A 22,560-nucleotide genomic window follows, 5' to 3' on the forward strand; every position below is an offset into this window, starting at 1 on the left:
CGGGGTTTGTAAATAATTTTTCAAAAAATAATAATGAGTCGAAATCAATGTTGCCAGGAATTATTGACCGATTTAAGGACAAAAAGGACACAAATACAACAAACAAAAAAAACACGAAAAATATGACAATTATTTTTAAAAATACATACAAATTATACACTAATACTAATTATATTAATTATTATATTGATTGTTATTATAAATGTACAAAACTAATTACACTAAATGTTACCTGAAGCTGATATAGAGATTTAAGTGTTGAATGTAAAATAAAAAAATACCAAATTTTTTTTAGTGAAATTAAAAAACACCTCTCTTTGCTAAAAAAAATAAAATAATATAATGTAAGTTTGGGGTCACATTGAAATGTCCTTATTTTTGATGGAAAAGCGCTGTACTTTTCAATGAAGATAACTTTAAACTAGTCTTAACTTTAAAGAAATACACTCTATACATTGCTAATGTGGTAAATGACTATTCTAGCTGCAAATGTCTGGTTTTTGGTGCAATATCTACATAGGTGTATAGAGGCCCATTTCCAGCAACTATCACTCCAGTGTTCTAATGGTACAATGTGTTTGCTCATTGGCTCAGAAGGCTAATTGATGATTAGAAAAGCCTTGTGCAATCATGTTCACACATCTGAAAACAATTTAGTTCGTTACAGAAGCTACAAAACTGACCTTCCTTTGAGCAGATTGAGTTTCTGGAGCATCACATTCGTGGGGTCAACTAAACGCTCAAAATGGTCAGAAAAAGAGAACTTTCATCTGAAACTCGACAGTCTATTCTTGTTCTTAGAAATGAAGGCTATTCCACAAAATTGTTTGGGTGACCCCAAACTTTTGAACGGTAGTGTACATGGCGACATTTTCTTGTTACATTTCCCCTGTTTGCCCTTTTATACCACTTATCATGCTTTTAATTGTTTTGAATCGTATTTTTAAAATGTGCCGTGGGGCCGTTTAAAAAATGACCTGCGGGCCACAAATGGCCCCCGGGCCGCACTTTGGACACCCCTGCCCTAACTTGTTATGTGTATGCAAGTTTCTCTGCATGCATTTTGAGGAGGGAATGGAATACCTTTTTCACTCCGTAAGAACTCGAGTTAGTCAATTAAATTACACTACCGTTCAAAAGTTTGGGGTCACCCAAACAATTTTGTGGAATAGCCTTAATTTCTAAGAACAAGAATAGACTGTCAAATTTCAGATGAAAGTTCTCTTTTTCTAGCCATTTTGAGCGTTTAATTGACCCCACAAATGTGATGCTCCAGAAACTCAATCTGCTCAAAGGAAGGTCAGTTTTGTAGCTTCCGTAACGAGCTAAACTGTTTTCAGATGTGTGAACATGATTGCACAAGGGTTTTCTAATCATCAATTGGCCTTCTGAGCCAATGAGCAAACACATTGTACCATTAGAACACTGGAGTGATAGTTGCTGGAAATGGGCTTCTATACACCTATGTAGACATTGCACCAAAAACCAGACATTTGCAGCTAGAATAGTCATTTACCACATTAGCAATGTATAGAGTGTATTTCTTTAAAGTTAAGACTAGTTTAAAGTACTTTTCCTTCAAAAATAAGGACATTTCAATGTGACCCCAAACTTTTGAACGGTAGTGTAAGTTTACCAATGCTAATAAACATCATTCTTCTAGTTTGTTGTTTCAACATTATTAAATATGATATAACAAACATTGATGCAAGCTGTGCTTTTTGTTCTGTTGTTGTTAAACAGGAATGCGCAGGAAGAACATCTGCATAAAAACATTTAGAGACTAATACGTCAAGATCCGGGAATCCATCTTTCCTTTTCTTCCTGTCTCTCTTATATTCCTGTCATGAGTCAATCCGGATATGGGAAAGAACGCAGTCAGACAGCACGGCGCGTTAGCACAACAAGTCGTTTTCCTGCACCTAACATTTCTTCTTTTCCTGTATGTATGCAGCCTGCGCCCTCTGACCTTTGCTCCCTGATGACCGTCCCGCCAGCTGCTTCTGACACCAAGAAAATAGGCCACCATTTTTGCTCAAGTCATCAAATGCTCTCCAGTTGAGTCAACTTTGCCGGTCTGGGCTGAGGAGGAGGCCGCTGAGGACTAACATGGAGGCACAGCGAGCATGTTGGCTTTAGTAAAGCGTGTGCTTCATCGTTAAAGGCCTACTGAAATGAATTTTTTTTATTTAAACGGGGATAGCAGATCTATTCTATGTGTCATACTTGATCATTTCGCGATATTGCCATATTTTTGCTGAAAGGATTTAGTATAGAACAACGACGATAAAGATTGCAACTTTTGGTATCTGATAAAAAAAAGGCTTGCCCCTACCGGAAGTAGCGTGACGTAGTCAGTTGAACATATACGCAAAGTTCCCTATTGTTTACAATGATGGCCGCATGAAGTGAGAGAGATTCGGACCGAGAAAGCTACAATTTCCCCATTAATTTGAGCGAGGATGAAAGATTTGTGGATGAGTAAAGTGCAAGTGAAGGACTAGTGGGGAGTTGAAGCTATTCAGATAGGGAAGATGCTGTGAGAGCCGGGGGTGACCTGATATTCAGCTGGGAATGACTACAACAGTAAATAAACACAAGACATATATATACTCTATTAGCCACAACACAACCAGGCTTATATTTAATATGCCACAAATTAATCCTGCATAAAAACACCTGCGTGTTTGTTATGCTAGCTCCTAGCTCCTATGCTAGCTCCTAGCTCCATAGAACACGCCAATACAATTCAAACACCTGATCAACACACACAATCACTCAGCCCAAAAGACCGTTCACCTAACCCAAGGTTCATAAAGCTTATATATTTAAAAAAAGTTACGTACATACGCAAAAAAAAGTTGCGCACATACGGTCAAGCGATCAAATGTTTAGAAGCCAAAGCTGTATACTCACAGTAGCACGTCTGCGTCTTTGTCATCCAAATCAAAGTAATCCTGATAAGAGTCTGTGTTGTCCCAGTTCTCTACAGGCGTCTGTGTATCGATGTCAAAAGTCCTCCTGGTTAGAGTCTCTGTTATCCGAGTTCTTCCATCTTGACTGCATCTTTCGGGAATGTAAACAAAGAAGCGCCGGCTGTGTACTGTTGTGGCTGACTAGGTTCGAAAAATACGTCCATTTCGCACCGACAACTTTCTTCTTTGCTTGCTCAGCTTCTTTCTCCATAATGCAATGAACATGATTGCAACAGATTCACGAACACAGATGTCCAGAATACTGTGGAATTATGAAATGAAAACAGAGCTTTTTCATATTGGCTTCAATGTGGAAGGCATACCCGTGTTCCCCGGTCTACGTCACGCGCATACGTCATCCTCAGAGGCGTTTCGAACCGGAAGTTTAGCTGCAAATTTAAAATGTCACTTTATAAGTTAACCCGGCCGTATTGGCATGTGTTATAATGTTAAGATTTCATCATTGATATATAAACTATCAGACTGCGTGGTCGGTAGTAGTGGCTTTCAGTAGGCCTTTAAGTACATGTTAAAAGAAATGTGCTTGCTCAAATAACAAACAGCATTGAGTGGAGAAAATAAGTGTTTACTTGGGCAATTTCTATGAATTTTTTCCAGTCCTTTTTCCAAACCTAATTTCCGTGCAAGATGGTGGCGATCAATATAAGAGGAGCAATGCCATTAATTAAATGACACGTTATTATTATGCACACGGATGTATTTAGTGGCCTGTGCTTGGTTTATTTCGATCTGCTTATCAACATCAATGGGCAGGAAATACAGAGAGTGAACTCCACAACATTCCTGGGGGTCATCATTGATGAATACCTTAAAGGCCTACTGAAAGCCACTACTACCGACCACGCAGTCTGATAGTTTATATATCAATGATGAAATCTTAACATTGCAACACATGCCAATACGGCCGGGTTAACTTATAAAGTGCAATTTTAAATTTCCCGCCACACTTCCGGTTGAAAACGTCTATGTATGATGACGTATGCGCGTGACGTCAATCGTTGAAACGAAAGTATTCGTACCCCATTGAATCCAATACAAAAAAGGTCTGTTTTCATCGCAAAATTCCACAGTATTCTGGACATCTGTGTTGGTGAATCTTTTGCAATTTGTTTAATGAACAATGGAGACTGCAAAGAAGAAAGCTGTAGGTGGGATCGGTGTATTAGCGGCCGGCTGCAGCAACACAACCGGGAGGACTTTGACTTGGATAGCAGACGCGCTATCCGACGCTAGCCGCCGACCGCATCGGTGATCGGGTGAAGTCCTTCGTCGCGCCGTCGATCGCTGGAACGCAGGTGAGCACGGGTGTTGATGAGCAGATGAGGGCTGGCGTAGGTGGAGAGATAATGTTTTTATCATAGCTCTGACGAGTTCCCGTACCTAAGTTAGCTTCAATGGCGTCGTTAGCAACAGCATTGCTAGGCTTCGACAGGCGGCACAGCATTAACCGTGTAGTTACAGGTCCAGTGTTTGGTTCGGTGTCTCCTGATAGTAGTATTGTTGATCTGCTGTCTATCCTTCCAGTCAGGGGCTTATTTCTTTTGTTTCCATCTGCATTTAAGCACGATGCTATCACGTTAGCTCCGTAGCTAAAGTGCTTCACCGATGTGTTGTCGTGGAGATAAAAGTCACTGCGAATGTCCATTTCGCGTTCTCGACTCTCATTTTCAAGAGGATATAGTATCCGAGGTGGTTTAAAATACAAATCCGTGATCCACAATAGAAAAAGGAGAAAGTGTGGAATCCAATGAGCCCTTGTATCTAAGTTACGGTCAGAGCGAAAAAAAGATACACCCTGCACTGCACTCTAGTCCTTCACTTTCAGGTTCCTCATCCACGAATCTTTCATCCTCGCTCAAATTAATGGGGTAATCGTCGCTTTCTCGGTCCGAATCGCTCTCGCTGCATTGTAAACAATGAGGAAATGTGAGGAACCCTTCAACCTGTGACGTCACGCTACTTCCGGTACAGGCAAAACTTTTTTATTAACGACCAAAAGTTGCGAACTTTATCGTCGATGTTCTCTACTAAATCCTTTAAGCAAAAATATGGCAATATCGCAAAATGATCAAGTATGACACATAGAATGGATCTGCTATCCCTGTTTAAATAAAAAAAAATCATTTCAGTAGGCCTTTAATTTCAAATGTCACATTAGCCATCTGTTAATCAAATTATCCAAATATTTTATACACCTGGCCAAATGATTACTACACCTGATTCTCGTCATTTAGATGGGTGGCCAAATACTTTTGGCAATATAGTGTAAGTGCCAAGAAAATTCTCAAATTCCATATTTTTTTTATATATTTGCCAATAAAATGTTTAAGACCATCAAAGAAATACAACCAAAGTAAAGACAGAACTAAGTTTTTAAATAATGATTTCATGTTTGAAGAGAAAAACCTACTTGGTCTTACTGTATTCAGGGGTGTCCAAAGTGTGGCCCGGGTGCCATTTGCGGCCCACAGCTAATTGTTTACCGGCCCGCCACACATTCTGCAAAAATTGCAAAATTGATATTATTGCAAAAATTCAAAAAAATAAATTTAAAAAAGTGGAATGAGGTGAAATCTAACAAGAAAAAGTTGCAATGTTGACACAAAGCTGCCATGCAGGCTGTTTTTTGTCTTTTGTCTTTGTTTATTTTTCTTTTTTTTGCCATTGCTAAAAAAAAAGAAAAAAAAAAGCTATGTTATAATTAATTATTACTTAAAAAATATCACTTTAAAATGTTTTACGTGGAAAAAATATTGCATATATTGTGTGGTTGCCATATAAAAACAGCAAAGATTTCTTTGACAAAAGAGCATAAAAACAAACAAAATAATAGTTCAAACGTAAAATCGACAGATATATCTGAAGTTGATCTTGTAACTTGAGTGTGGAAAGTTTAAAAAAAAAACAATAAAAATGTATCACTTTATGAGTGGGGGACCTTTTGGATCCCAAACATATTTAGTGGGATTTTATTAATATTTTCACTGATTTCTCAAAAATATTAAAAAATTAAAATCAATGGTGTCCTGCATTATTGAACTTTTAGAGCTCTAATTACTAAATACTGCATATTTCCAGTTTTACTATAAAAACAAAGTTGTCTTTGACATAAAACCTTTTTTTTTTTTTACTTTATATCAACCTCAAGTTGATATAGATTTACTGTAAGCGTTAAATAAAATATAATAATAATAATTTGACTTATTTTTAACAGTTTAATGACTGAGACCCTTTATAATCCCCGGGTGCCCTAAAGGTTAAAAAAAAAAAAATCCATATATTTTGTTAAGGTTTGAAAATGAGTACGGCCCTCAGTGGAAAAAGTTTGTATGTTTGCTGTATGTAAAAGGTAATTCCCCCCCTGTTAAAGTGAAGCTGCACTTTTTTTGGGAATTTTTGCTGTCGTTCAATCATTATGAGAGACAAGAACACACGTCTTTTCTTTTTTTTTTTACGCTTTTAAAGATGATTAAAAAAACGCTTGAAAGATGTGGCTAATGGGAGTCAACTTAGTAGCCATCAAAGTCCTCTATAAGAACTTCAAAACCCGGATAATACAATTCCAAAAATACTTTTTACAGTAAAGTTTTCACGGCATACCCCAAGAGGGACAAGCGGGAGAAAATGGATGGATGGACTTACAATCACTGAAATATTTAGAATATTTAGAGTATGTACGCCAAGAACGAGTATGTTAACATAAACAGCGCATTCCAAGATAATCCTTATAGTTTTTTTTAGAGATGCCGACAAATGCTTTAAAATGTAATATCGGAAATTATCGGTATGGTTTTTTTTTATTATCGGTATGTTGTTTGTTTTTGTTTGTTTTTTTTTGTTTGTTTTTTTATCAAATCAACATAAAAAAACACAAGATACACTTACAATTATGTAATGCTTGTGTTTATGTGCATTCGTCATGTTTCTTACTGTACATTTGATACTGTATACATAGATCATACGACTAGAACCTTGAAGTTGTACTACACACATCCCCAAAGTATCTTTATTTAGATGTGGAGGTGAAAATAATAAATACAAGCAATGCACGTCTGATCAGTTCTGTGTGTACCATAAACTAAAACTCAAAAATGTAGCACAAATTGAAGGTGTTTTTTTTAATTTGACATCAGAATCAGAATCAGCTTTATTGTCATTACGCAGGATAACGAGATTGAGGGTTTGGTAAACAGTTTGGTAACACTTTAGTATGGGGAAGACATATTTTCCATTAATTAGTTGTTTATTAACATGCAAATTAGTAACATATTGGCTCTTAATTAGTCATTATTAAGTACTTATTAATGCCTTATTATGCATGGCCTTATTTTGCAACCAGTAAGCCATTAACTAGGAGTCTTCCCTCAATAATATATTATTATTGATATTATCGGCCGATAAATGCTTTAAAATGTAATATCGGAAATTATCGGTATCGTTTTTTTAATTTATCGGTATCGTTTTTTTTTGTTTTTTTTGTTTTTTATTAAATCAACATAAAAAAACACAAGATACACTTACAATTAGTACACCAACCCAAAAAACCTCCCTCCCCCATTTTCACTCATTCACACTCATTGACACAAAAGGGTTGTTTCTTTCTGTTATTAATATTCAGGTTCCTACATTATATATCAATATATATCAATACAGTCTGCAAGGGATACAGTCCGTAAGCACACATGATTGTGCGTGCTGCTGGTCCACCAATAGTACTAAACTTTAACAGTTAATTTTACTCATTTTCATTCATTACTAGTTTCTATGTAACTGTTGTTATATTGTTTTACTTTCTTTTTTTTTTTCTTCAAGAAAATGTTTTTAATTTATTTATCTTATTTTATTTTATTAATTTTTTAAAAAAAACAACCTTATCTTCACCATACCTGGTTGTCCAAATTAGGCATAATAATGTGTTAATTCCACGACTGTATATATCGGTATCGGTTGATATCTGTATCGGTAATTAAAAGTTGGACAATATCGGAATATCGGCAAAAAAGCCATTATCGGACATCCCTAGTTTTTTTTTTAGTTTTTTTTTATCTTAACTATAAAGGTAATGCCTATCAGTTAAAATGATATTCAGATGAAATGAGATCATGTGGTAATTGACTGTCAGACTCCCAGTGGAAGAAAACATCCACATATGTGTCATCGCTGACGAATCAAATGAGTGTAATATCTAAAAACACTCTGTATCGTATTGATAATGAATTTATTTTTATTCATTTTTTTACAATTGCTGAGGGGGACAATAAAAATGAGCCACTTTGGCTCCCAGGCTCACTTTGGACATTCCTACCTTAATGCAAGCTAGAAACTGAAACCTGTTATGACAGAATCTTGCGGGGGAAAACGCTGACTAATCTTAAAGTGGTGCAGCTAACGCTGACTTCCTTATCGGAGGTGTGGGTTGGAACTGGTCTGCACTGGAACTGGGTTGACTGGCACTCCCTGGCTGCACTGTCGTCACTGCTCTCTGCGTCACTACTCCTTTTCTTCGCTCTCGTACTTCTGCTCTTCCAGCACTTGGATTCTAATCCTTAAAGAATGTGATCGGCTCTTGTCGGAACCAATCAAAAAGACAACGTCTCAATTCTTTTACAGGCAAGAACATTTGATTTGATTAATATCAGAGATTTTATAAATGTTTTTATAATAAACAATTACCCTTTCATGGCGGTGCCAGAAGAGCTTTAAAACCAAAATACATTATACATACACTAAAAGTATTTGGCCACCTGCCTTGACTCACATATGAGCTTGAAGTGCCATCCCATTCCTAACCCATAGGGTTCAATATGATGTGGGTTCACCTTTTGCAGCTATTACAGCTTCAACTCTTCCGGGAAGGCTGTCCACAAGGTTGCGGAGTGTGTTTATAGGAATTTGCCACCATTCTTCCAAAAGCACATTGGTGAGGTCACACACTGATGTTGGTCGAGAAGGCGCCGTTCTAATTCATCCCAAAGGTGTTCTATCGGGTTCAAGTCAGGACTCTGTGCAGGCCAGTCAAGTTCATCCACACCAGACTCTGTCATCCATGTCTTTATGGACCTTGCTTTGTGCACTGGTGCACAGTCAAGTTGGAGGAGGAAAGGGGCCCGCTCCAAACTGTTCCCACAAGGAAATGTCCAAAATGTTTTGGTATCCTGGAGCATTTAAAGTTCCCTTCACAAGCCCAACTCCTGTAAAATAACCCCACACCATAAGTCCTCCTCCACCAAATGTCACACTCGGCACAATGCAGTCCGAAATGTACTGTTCTCCTGGCAACCTCCAAACCCAGACTGGTCCTTCAGATTGCCAGATGGAAAAGTGTGATTCATCACTCCAGAAAAGGTGTCTCCATGCTCTATAGTCCATTGGCAACGTGCTTTACACCACTGCATCCCACGCTTTGCATTGGACTTGGTGATGTATGGCTTAGATGCAGCTGCTCGGCCATGGAAACCCATACAATGAAGCTCTCTGCGTACTGTACGTGGGCTAATTGGAAGGTGACATGAAGTTTGACTGTGCAGAAAGTCTTTGCACTATGCGCTTCAGCATCCGCTGACCCCTCTCTGTCAGTTCACGTGGCCTACCACTTGGTGGCTGAGTTGCTGTTGTTCCCAAACTCTTCACTTTTCTTATAATAAAGCCGACAGTTGACTTTGGAATATTTAGGAAATTTCACGACTGGATTTGTTGACAGTTCCACGTTCTTTCACAAATGTTTGTAGAAACAGTCTCAATGCCTAAGTGCTTGATTTTATACACAAGTGATTAGGACACCTGATTCTGATCATTTGGAGGGGTGGCAAAATACTTTTGGCAATATAGTGTATAATGAAATGTATGTATTATTATTGGATATCCCTAGTAATTGATTCCACAAGGTCCGAAGAAAAACCCCAAAACTGAAAAAAAAAAATCTTGTAATTCCATCCATCCATCCATTTTCTACCGCTTGTCCCTTTTGGGGACACCTCCTCACAGGGCCAACACAGATAGACAGACAACATTCACACTCACATTCACACACTAGGGCCAATTTAGTGTTGCCAATCAACCTATCCCCAGGTGCATGTTTTTGGCTTGTAATTCCAATAAGAAATAACGTAAATCCAATTGATCCGACATGAAAATATCAACACAAAAACACATTTTAAAAAGAAAAAAAATAGTGTTACTTGCAGAAATGTGAAATATACGGAGTCCCTAAAGGGACATGGGGGAAATATTTGTTGTAATAATTTTTACAATTTTTTTAGACATGTATCTTGTGCGCACAAGAAAGTTTCTCGTGCGCACAAGATAGTTTCTCTTGCGCACGAGATACGTGTCTTAAAAAATAAATAAATAAAAATAAAAATTCTAAAAAAAACAAAATTTCCCCCATGAAAAGTTTCTCGTGCGCACGAGAAACTTTCTTTTGGGCACAAGATAGTTTCTCGTGTGCAAGAGATACATGTCTAAAAAAAATAAATAAATAAATAATTATTTTAAAAATTCTTTTTTTTTATAACTTTATAAAAAGTTTCTTGTGCGCACGAGAAAGTTTCTTGTGCGCACGAGAAACTTTCTTTTGGGCACAAGATAGTTTCTCGTGCGCAAGAGATACATGTCTAAAAAAAAAAAAATAATTATTATTATTTTTAAAATTCTTTTTTTTTATAACTTTATAAAAAGTTTCTTGTGCGCACGAGAAAGTTTCTTGTGCGCACGAGAAACTTTCTTTTGGGCACAAGATAGTTTCTCGTGCGCAAGAGATACATGTCTAAAAAAAATAAATAAATAAATAATTATTTTTTAAATAATTTTTTTTATAACTTTATAAAAAGTTTCTTGTGCGCACGAGAAAGTTTCTTGTGCGCACGAGATACATGTCTAAAAAATAAAAAAATAAAAAAATATAATATTCTAAAAAAAAAAAATTCCCCCATGAAAAGTTTCTCGTGCGCACGAGAAAAACTTTCTTGTGCGCACAAATAGTTTCTCTTGCGCACGAGATACATGTCTAAAAATAAATAAATAAATAAATAATTATAAAAAAAAAAAAAAAATGTATAACTTTATAAAAAAGTTTCTCGTGCGCACGAGAAACTTTCTTGTGCGCACGACATACATGTCTAAAAAAAAAAAAATCTAAAAAATAATTATAAAACATTTTTTCCCCCCATGTGCCTTTAGGGGCTCCGTAGAAATACATATAAATGATGAATGAAAAGTATTTTTTACTTTTATTGAAGACTGTGATACGGGTTCTTTCTTGAATTCAATAGTGTTTCTCACCTTCTTAGTCCAAGTGCTGGAACTCACAACTTGCTTTGGCCCCACCGTTGATTGTTTTTCAGTCGTAATTAACAACAATACAATTTAAAAATGTGTTGTGGATCTACTGCATATAATTTTTTTTTTTGCATTTCCATAATATGTTTGCCTCTCTATACCTTTTAGCCTGTGTGTTCTCCTGACTGTCCTCCAGGTCCAAACACTGTCTGCCACTGAGTCTGTTGACATGAAAAGCATTTACCGTCTCCAAGGCTGATGAAAGGCAGGAAGAGGATGGGAGAGGACGCGGCCGAGTCCAGCGCAGTAATAACGCCCGGACAATTGCTTTGAATATTTACCTTTCTTTTCCTCAACAATTGGATAGCCCTACAAGGTTGTGTGGCGGGGCATAAACAGCTGGCTGGTGTGAGAGACACGAGCCAAACAAATGAGACAGCCGAGTGATGGAAGTGCAAAAATAGTCCACAGGGATAACAAACCAATGAAATTGTAAACCATTAGGTGGGTGAAGTGGGACCTCTGTGACTTCAGCTGAGGACACATAAATAGACATCTTTGTATGAACTAAGGCCATGTCTACATTAAGTCGTTTAACCCCTTAAATGAATAATTATTAGCAGCCACACCCAACCAGCGTTTAAAGGCCTACTGAAAGCCACTACTACCGACCACGCAGTCTGATAGTTTATATATCAATGATGAAATCTTAACATTGCAACACATGCCAATACGGCCGGGTTAACTTATAAAGTGCAATTTTAAATTTCCCACGAAACTTCCAGTTGAAAACGTCTATGTATGCGGGAGGCAACCTGCGGACCCATTGGATCCAATACAAAAAGCTCTGTTTTCATCTCAAAATTCCACAGTATTCTGGACATCTGTGTTGGTGAATCTTTTGCAATTTGTTTAATGAACAATGAAGACTGCAAAGAAGAAAGTTGTTGGTGGGATCGGTGTATTAGCGTCGGACTACAGCAACACAACCAGGAGGACTTTGAGATGGATAGCAGACGCGCTATCCGACGCTAGCCGCCGACCGCATCTATGATCGGGTGAAGTCCTTCGTCGCCCTGTCGATCGCTGGAACGCAGGTGAGCACGGGTGTTGATGAGCAGATGAGGGCTGGCGTAGGTGGAGCACTGATGTTTTTATCATAGCTCTGTGAGGTCCCGTAGCTAAGTTAGCTTCAATGGCGTCGTTAGCAACAGCATTGTTAAGCTTCGCCAGGCTGGAAAGCATTAACCGTGTATTTACATGTCCATGGTTTAATAGTATTGTTGATTTTCTGTCTATCCTTCCAGTCAGGGGTTTATTTATTTTGTTTCTATCTGCTATCACGTTAGCTCCGTAGCTAAAGAGCTTCGCCGATGTATTGTCGTGGAGATAAAAGTCACTGTGAATGTCCATTTCGCGTTCTCGACTCTCATTTTCAAGAGGATATAGTATCCGAGGTGGTTTAAAATACAAATCCGTGATCCACAATAGAAAAAGGAGAAAGTGTGGAATCCAATGAGACCTTGTACCTAAGTTACGGTCAGAGCGAAAAAAGATACGTCCTGCACTGCACTCTAGTCCTTCACTCTCACGTTCCTCATCCACGAATCTTTCATCATCTCTCAAATTAATTCCGAATCGCTCTCGCTGCATTGTAAACAATGGGGAAATGTGAGGAGCCCTTCAGCCTGTGACGTCACGCTACTTCCGGTACAGGCAAGGCTTTTTTTTTATCAGCGACCAAAAGTTGCGAACTTTATCGTCGATGTTCTCTACTAAATCCTTTCAGCAAAAATATGGCAATATCGCGAAATGATCAAGTATCACACATAGAATGGATCTGCTATCCCCGTTTAAATAAAAAAAATTCATTTGAGTAGGCCTTTTAGTGCAATCACAATGAAGTGGATTCTCGTCAGAGCAGAGAGGAGACCCACACCACGCTGTGCAAAGCTGCCGCTGTTTATGCCTTAGTTGGGATGTAAAAGTTTCATCACTGTCACGCTTCACATAAAAACAAACCCAATGTTCATGTCAATGAGCCAGTCAAAAGGTTTTGTTCGTTTGTGAATATCTCAACCTTTCTGTCTTTTTGATCAAGTTGGACTCTAACATTTAACAATGTAGAACAAATAGAAATACAACTAAACTAACAATCAACCAAGGAAAAATAATTCACAGGGTGTAGCCCGCCTTCCTCCCGAATGCAGCTTTCACCCCGAGAGAGACAAGCGGTAGAAAATTATAGTTCTAATTATAATTTGCATTTTTTAACTCACACATCTTTAAGTTTATTGACTGCAATGCCCAGAAGTTGATAGTTCTACTATCTGTTAATACTACAGGAACCGGAGCTTTCTGTTCCGCTGCTCCCAGTCTGTGGAACGCTCTCCCTGACCACCTGAGGGCACCACAGACTGTGGATGCTTTTAAAAAAGGCTTAAAAGCACTTATTTTTTTAAAAAGCCTTTTTTTTAGATATGTGCATACTAATTATAGCTATTTGGCTGTTCTAGTTTTTATTTTTATTTGTTTCTTTAGTATCTTTTTATTTATTTTTTAATACACTGTAGCACTTTGAGATTGTTTACTCAATATAAAGTGCTTTTTACAAACAAAATCTATTATTATTATTATTATTAACCACCTGAGTGGATTGATATTGATATTTGTCTATGCATGGTGCAATAATATGTGTGCAATATGTTTCATTTATTGCTTTTTGTGTGTTTTTTTGCAGCTGTATGTAGAGATGGCGCCGCTGAAGTTGCAGCTCATTGCATCAGCTCTGTGCTCTTTTTGTGTTTCCACCTCTTTTTCTATAGACTGCAAAAACATCCTTATGGGATGATTCAAGTCCATCCTAACCCATCCCTATTATAAGAGTTGAAAGAATGTATTTGTATTATGTTACGACAAGCAAATAGCACCGATTTGGTGGCACGACACTCGGGTATAAGACAAGCTTTTTTAAAAATGTTATAGATAAACAAAAAAATATGTATAGACTGTCAGTAAATCATAATTCACTTTTTGACTTGCTCTTTGTTGATGTCATTTGCACATAAGTCAACTGTGACTGAGCAGGTGACTTCCACCCCCTGAGGGTGAGCATACTATGTCCTAGCACACCAGTGTCGTCATGCATAACAACACAAGGAACTGGTTTGAGCCGGCAGAGAGACTATGAAAGCAGATTACTGCGGGAGGCAACCTGCAGTAAAGCCATGTGTGCGCCTGCTGCAAGCCTGCTGACTATGGGATGAACACCGAGTCAAAGTCAGCGAAAAATGTGTGAAGTAGTGTATAAGAAATATAACATATGCTTGGACCAATAGAGTGGCTATTAGAATCATGTTGGGAAGGACCAGTCAGATGGTAGAAAAGCAATGCATAGACATGTTAAAGGCCTACTGAAATGATTTTTTATTTATTTAAACAGGGATAGCAGATCCATTCTATGTGTCATACTTGTTTATTTCGCAATATTGCCATATTTTTGCTGAAAGGATTTAGTAGAGAACATCGACGATAAAGTTCGCAACTTTTGGTCGCTGATAAAAAAAAGCCTTGCCTGTACCGGAAGTAGCGTGACGTCACAGGTTGAAGGGCTCCTCACATTTCCCCATTGTTTACTTTGCAGCCAGAGCGATTCGGACCGAGAAAGCGACGATTACCCCATTAATTTGAGCGAGGATGAAAGATTTGTGGATGAGGAACGTGAGAGTGAAGGACTAGAGTGTAGTGCAGGACGTATCTTTTTTCGCTCTGACCGTAACTTAGGTACAAGGGCTCATTGGATTCCACACTTTCTCCTTTTTCTATTGTGGATCACGGATTTGTATTTTAAACCACCTCGGACACTATATCCTCTTGAAAATGAGAGTCGAGAACGTGAAATGGACATTCACAGTGACTTTTATCTCCACGACAATACATCGGTGAAGCTCTTTAGCTACAGAGTTAACATGATAGCACATGCACTTAAATGCAGATAGAAACAAAAGAAATATACCCCTGACTTGAAGGATAGACAGAAAATCAACAATACTATTAAACCATGGACATGTAAATACACGGTTAATGCTTTCCAGGCTGGCGAAGCTTAATGCTGTTGCTAACGACGCCATTGAAGCTAACTTAGCAACGGGACCTCACAGAGCTATGCTAAAAACATTAGCGCTCCACCTACGCCAGCCCTCATCTGCTCATCAACACCCGTGCTCACCTGCGTTCCAGCGATCGACGGAGCGACGAAAGACTTCACCCGATCATAGATGCGGTCGGCGGCCCGGAGACGGAGGAAGTCAAGGTGAGGTCGCCGGCTAGCGCGTCTGCTATCCATCTCAAAGTCCTCCTGGTTGTGTTGCTGTAGTCCGCCGCTAATACACCGATCCCACCTACAGCTTTCTTCTTTGCAGTCTTCATTGTTCATTAAACAAATTGCAAAAGATTCACCAACACAGATGTCCAGAATACTGTGGAATTCTGAGATGAAAACAGAGCTTTTTGTATTGGATTCAATGGGTCCGAAAACTTCCGTTTCAACGATTAACGTCACGCGCATACGTCATCATACATAGACGTTTTCAACCGGAAGTTTAGCGGGAAATTTAAAATTGCACTTTATAAGTTAACCCGGCCGTATTGGCATGTGTTGCAATGTTAAGATTTCATCATTGATATAAAAACTATCAGACTGCGTGGTCGGTAGTAGTGGGTTTCAGTAGGCCTTTAAAGCAGTGGTTCTTAACCTGGGTTTGATCGAACCCTAGGGGTTCGGTGAGTCGGCCTCAGGGGTTCGGCGGAGGTCAAACACACCCGACTCATCGTGTAAATACAAACTTCTCCCTATCGGCGTATTACGGATACGGCAACAGCAGACTGGTTTGGCGGGCGTGCAATTTGTTTGTGAGTTTATGCACTGTGTTGGTTTTGTTGTTTGAACAAGGTGATGTTCATGCACGGTTCATTTTGTGCACCAGTAAAAAAAACATGGTAACACTTTATTATGGGGAACATATTCACCATTAATTAGTTGCTTATTAACATGCAAATTAGTAACATACTGGCTCTTAATTAGTCATTATTAAGAACTTATTAATGCCTTATTATAACCCTAACCCTCTAACCCTGACCCTAACCCTAACCAAATAACTCTAAATTAAGTCTTTGTTACTTAGAATATGTTCCCCATACTAAAGTGTCACCAAAAACATAGAACTTTGTCTTGAATTTGAAAATAAACATTTTATTTTTCACTATAGAAGGGTTCGGTGAATGCGCATATGAAACTGGCGGGGTTCGGTACCTCCAACAAGGTTAAGAACCACTGCGTTAAAGCCTGTAATGCTCCTTTAACAGGCTCTTATCTAGCGAGCAGGGATGATGAAACAGACCACAGCACCAACAGCGTGCGGAGGAATCACCCCCTCCCTTACCCTTCTCAGGCTGAACTGGTTCTGGCCAGTCTGATGTGGTGCTCGGCTGTATGAGGGAAACCCATGCAGGCTTAATCACATCCTCTCCTGAGTAATAATAACCAGTATCATCAGAACAAAGAGCAGAACGCAAGTCATAAATGTGCTAACCACATGCTCATTATGAAGGAATGTAGGCTCGGACTCAACAAACTCTCTCCAGATCAACTTGATGAGTGCTATGAAAAATAAATGTATTATTATACGCCAATACAAAAGAAAAGTATCAACTTAGCTTTGTGTTATCAGTGACAATTAATACATCGTATAAACAAGGAATACATTTTATTAGGAGTATGCTGACATGACAAAAATGGCTGCACTTTGGACACCCCTGGCTTATATAAAAAGGCATCATTGTGGTTTATATGTATGTTGCATTTGGATCTTATTTCAGTTGGATATAAACCTATGGTATGGGGAACATATTCACCATTAATTAGTTGCTTATTAAAGTAACAGAGACTTAATTTTAGAGTTATTTGGACCCCAAAAGGGACAAACGGTAGAAAATGGATGGATGGATGGACACTAGGGGAACATATAAGGGTTAGGGTTACTAATAAGTAGGGATGTCCGATAATGGCTTTTTACCGATAACGATATCAACCGATACCGATATATACAGTCGTGGAATTAACACATTATTATGCCTAATTTGGACAACCATGTATGGTGAAGATAAGGTCCTTTTTTTAAAAAAAAATAAAAAAATAAGATAAGATAAATAAATTAAAAAAGATTTCTTGAATAAAAAAGAAAGTAAAATAATATAAAAACAGTTACATAGAAACTAGTAATTAATGAAAATGAGTAAAATTAACTGTTAAAGGTTAGTACTATTAGTGGACCAGCAGCACGCACAATCGTGTGGGCTTACGGACTGTATCCCTTGCAGACTGTATTGATATATATTGATATATAATGTAGGAACCAGAATATTAATAACAGAAAGAAACAACCATTTTGTGTGAATGAGTGTAAAATGGGGGGGGGGGGGGTTTGGGTTAGTGTACTAATTGTAAGTGTATCTTGTGTTTTTTTTATGTTGATTTAATTTAAAAAAACAAAAACAAAAAAAAACGATACCGTTAATAAAAAAAACGATACCGATAATTTCCGATATTACATTTTAAAGCATTTATCGGCCGATAATATCAATAATAATATATTATTGAGGGAAGACTCTTAGTTAATGGCTTACTGGTTGTAAAATAAGGCCATGCAGAATAAGGCATTAATAAGTACTTAATAATGACTCATTAGGAGCCAATATGTTACTAATTTGCATGTCAATAAGCAACTAAGTAATGGAAAATATGTCTTCCCCATACTAAAGTGTTACCAAACCGTTTATGTCAAATTAAAAAAAAAACTACCTTCAATTTGTGCTAAATTTTTTAGTTTTAGTTGATGGTAACACTTGCAATGCTTCTATTTATTATTTTCACCTACACATATAAATAAAGATACTTTAGGGATGTGTGTGGTATAACTTCAAGGTTCTAGTCGTATGATCTATGTATACAGTAGGGCTGCAACTAACGATTAATTTGAAAATCGATTAATCTGTCGATTATTACTTCGATTAATAATCGGATAAAAGAGACAAACCTACATTTCTATCCTTTCCAGTATTTTATTGGAAAAAAAACAGCATACTGGCACCATACTTATTTTGATTATTGTTTCTCAGCTGTTTGTACATGTTGCAGTTTATAAATAAAGGTTTATAAAAAAAAAATATATATATATATATATATATATATATATATATATATATATATATATATATATATATATATATATATATATATATATATATATATATATATATATAAATAATAATTTAAAAATAAAAAATTGTCTCTGCGCATGCGCATAGCATAGATCAGGGGTGTCCAAACGTTTTCCACTGAGGGCCGCACACGGAAAAATTAAAGCCTGCAGGGGCCATTTTGATAGCTTTCATTTTCAAATCGTAACAAAATATATGGATTTTGTTTTTTTTTACCTTCAGGGCTCCCGGGGACCATAAAGGCTCTAAGTCATTAAATTGTTAAAAACAAGTCAAATTATTATTGTTTTTATTTATTTAACGCTTACAGTACATCTCTACAGTATATCAACTTCAGGTTGATATACAAATTTAAAAAACCAAAAAGGTTTTATGCCTTTTCTGTCAAGACAACTTTGTTTTTTATAATAAAACTGAAATATGCAGTATTTCCCCCACTGCCCAAAACATTCAGAAAGCGAAGTTTGATGTGAAGTAATTAGAGCCTCAAAAACATCAATAATGCAAGACACCATTGATATTAATTCATTGTTATTTTATTTTATTTAAAGTGACTTTTATCTCCACGACAATACATCGGTGACACACATAGCTACTGAGCTAACGTGATAGCATCGTTCTCAAATGAAGATAGAAACAAAAGAAATAAACCCTTGACTGGAAGGATAGACAGAAGATCAACAATACTATTAAACCATGTACATGTAACTACACGGTTACATCAACACCCATCATCGACGAAGCTCTGTAGCATGAGCTAACGTGATAGCATCTGTCTCAAATGCAGATAGAAACAAAATAAATAAATCCTTGACTGGAAGGACAGACAGAAGATCAACAATACTATTAAACCATGTACATGTAACTACACGGTTAAAAATTCTCAGCCTGGTAAGGCTTAACAATGCTGTTGCTAACGACGCTAAGGCTAATTTAGCAACTTAGCAACCGGACCTCACAGAACTATGATAAAAACATTAGCGCTCCACCTACGCCAGCCAGCCCTCATCTTCCCATCAACAGCCGTGCTCACCTGCGTTCCAGCGATTGACGGCGCAATGTTGTGTTGCTGTAAGTATTGTACTTAGCCGCTAATACACCGATCCCACCTACAACGTTCTTCTTTGCAGCCTCCATTGTTCATTAAACAAATTGCAAAAGATTCACTAACACAGATGTCCAGAATACTGTGGAATTATGTCGAAGAAAACAAGAGGTTTTTGTATCGGGTCCGATGGGGTCCAACCACTTCCGTGGATTTTGTGACGTCACGCGCATAAATCATATCCAAAGGAGTTTTTCAAGCGGAAGTGTGGCGGGAAATTTAAAATTGCACTTTATAAGTTAACCCGGCCGTATTGGCATGTGTTGCAATGGCAAGATTTCATCATTGATATATAAACTATCAGACTGCGTGGTCGGTAGTAGTGGCTTTCAGTAGGTCTTTAAGTTACGAGATCAACTTCAGATATATCTGTCAATTTTACATTTGAAGTATTATTTTGTTTGTTTTATGCTCTTTTGTCAAAGAAAACGTTGATGTTTGTGTATGGCGACCACACAATATATGCAATATTTTCCACATGAAACATTTTTAAAGTGAAATATTTGAAATAATTGGAGCCTTGAATAGGTCAATATTTCATTATAAGATAGTTTTTTTTTTGGAGCAATGGCAAAAAAAGAAAAATAAAGATAGACAAAATTTAAAAAAAAACAGCCTGCATGGCAGCTTTGTGTCAACATTGCAACTTTTTCTAGTTAGATTTCACCTCATTCTACTTTTTTTAAATGTTTTTTTTATTTATTTTTGCAATAGCTTTTCTAGAATGTGTGGCGGGCCGGTGAACAATTAGCTGCGGGCCGCAAATGGACCCCGGGCCACACTTTGGACACCCCTAGTCAAGTCAAGTCAACTTTATTTATATAGCACGTTTTCAACAACTTTTAAATTGAACCAAAGTGCTTTACAGGTTAAAAAAAAAGCATAGAGCAAAAAAAAAAACTAAGCAAAACAACAAATAACATAAACAAGATACGGTAAAAGGGGTCGAATAAAAAGTAAAACATATTTGCAGAATAAAAATAATAATAATAAAAGTGCGACAAATTGAAAAGTACAACTAAAGCGAGGGGGGGATGGGGGGGGGGACTAGAAATGGTGGCCTAGATCCAACGAATCGATGACTAAATTAATCGGCAACTATTTTTATAATCGATTTTAATCAATTTAATCGATTAGTTGTTGCAGCCCTAGTATTCAGTATTAAACATACAGTATGACGAATGCACATAAACACAAACTGGAGTATACAAAAAGCAGTTTATTGAATGGCAAGTAAACACAAGAATGTGTAGTTCAGACAAAATAGAGACATCATTGTTGTGTTCATTGGAGAGTAAACACTAGAAGGTGTAGTTCAGACAAAGGAGGAACATCACTGCTGTGTTCATTGGAAGAAGAAGAAGGCATGTGTTGAGTTCACTTCAGGCATCCATGAATGTTCTGGTGGCACAAAAAAAAAAGTCTCATTTGTTGCTTCCTAGCAGCATCTCAGTGGATCTGCTTCTTCTCAGCGGGTGAATTTTCACTCCTTCATATCTCCTCTCAAAACTCGTCCGCGCTCGCAGCGGGACTTTCCCATCGCCATCGGCGGGAGCAGGTGGCCTCACAGGCGGCCTCCATGCAGCTGCACCTGCGGAGCCTCTACGGAGAGCCAGCGCGCGTCTTGGGGGGGGGGCTCCAGAAAAATTCGGAGCCGATAAAAGAGAAGACGCCGACGCCTCAGCGGAGCTTGAGAAACTGCCGCAGCATACCGGCGATCTGGAGGAATTTGTCCTTTTTCCTCTGCTTCAGCGCCATCAGGGCCCGGGCCGTCTCTTCCGGGTCGTGCGAGTAGGAGAAGATGCTCCTCACCCGCTCCTCCGCCTTCATGTCGCCCGTCTTCTGGAAGAGTCTGGTCAGCGCGTCCTGGCTGACGTTGTCGAAGATGTTGGCCACCGCCTTCTTGCGGTGCGCCGTGTGGAACATGTTGCCGCGGACGGTGGGGCTGACGCGGCGGCAGTCTGAAGACACGTAGGTGGACATCTCGCCTCTTTTGTGTGTGGGCCTGCTGGGCGGCGCGGTGAGAGCTTCAGAGGCCGGGAGGTGAAGTGCGTGGAGGAGAAGAGAGCGCCGCGCTTTTATGCTGCTGAGGGCGGGGCGAGGACTTGTGACGTCAGCAGTCGGGAAGCAGAAAGGCGAGACGTCGTCTGGCGGCTATGCAAACCTCTTCCTTTCTTTTAAATACGGTAGACTTATTTTTTAACCTACTATACATTTTTTTTTGTAGTATATATATATATATATATATATATGTTTGTCTTGTGAATGAAAGTATTGTGTTCTATCTGTATGTTTTTCAATGTTGTTTACCAGGGGACTCCAAACTACGGCCCATGGGCCGGATCCGGCCCGCCATTGTCCAAAATCTGGCCCATGGGAAGTCCGAAGATAAAAAAAAAATTAAATTTTTATTTTTATTATTATAATTTTTTTTTGCTAATACCTTAGTAAGGGGAACATATTCTAAGTAACAAAGACTTAATTTAGAGTTATTTGGACACTAGGGCAGGGGTCGGCAACCCGCGGCTCCAGAGCCGCATGCTGCTCCTTGACCACTCTGATATACATGCCGACCCCCCCGATTTTCCCAGGAGACTTATGGATCTCAGTGTCTCTCATAGATTACTCCCAGGGAAAAAATAATCCTGTTTACACTCTAATTACTAAATAAAGGGCGTGACCTAATCGCACTGCAGTAATTGTCCTCTATAGCATTTACATACAGCGTGCCAGTCCAGCCACATGTTGCATGTTGTTATTACTTGCACACACAGGAGACAGCAAAGCATACTTACTCATCAGCCACACAGCTTACACTGACGGTAGCCGTATCAAACAACTTTAACATTGTTACGTTACAAATATGCGCCACACTGTGAACCCACACCAAAAAAGAATGAAAAA

General features: G+C 38.2%; 1 protein-coding gene across 1 annotated transcript; it reads right to left on the reverse strand.

Moving 5' to 3' along the window:
* Positions 1 to 20,860: 20,860 nt before the first annotated feature.
* On the reverse strand, positions 20,861 to 21,716 carry tcima (transcriptional and immune response regulator a). Its single transcript, XM_062049662.1, has one exon. The coding sequence runs from the start codon at positions 21,637 to 21,639 to the stop codon at positions 21,337 to 21,339; it is 303 nt and encodes a 100-aa protein (XP_061905646.1). The 5' UTR covers positions 21,640 to 21,716; the 3' UTR covers positions 20,861 to 21,336.
* Positions 21,717 to 22,560: the final 844 nt, after the last annotated feature.

The sequence above is a fragment of the Entelurus aequoreus genome, linkage group LG06 (genome assembly GCF_033978785.1).
Source record: "Entelurus aequoreus isolate RoL-2023_Sb linkage group LG06, RoL_Eaeq_v1.1, whole genome shotgun sequence".
Classification (NCBI taxonomy): Eukaryota; Metazoa; Chordata; class Actinopteri; order Syngnathiformes; family Syngnathidae; genus Entelurus; species Entelurus aequoreus.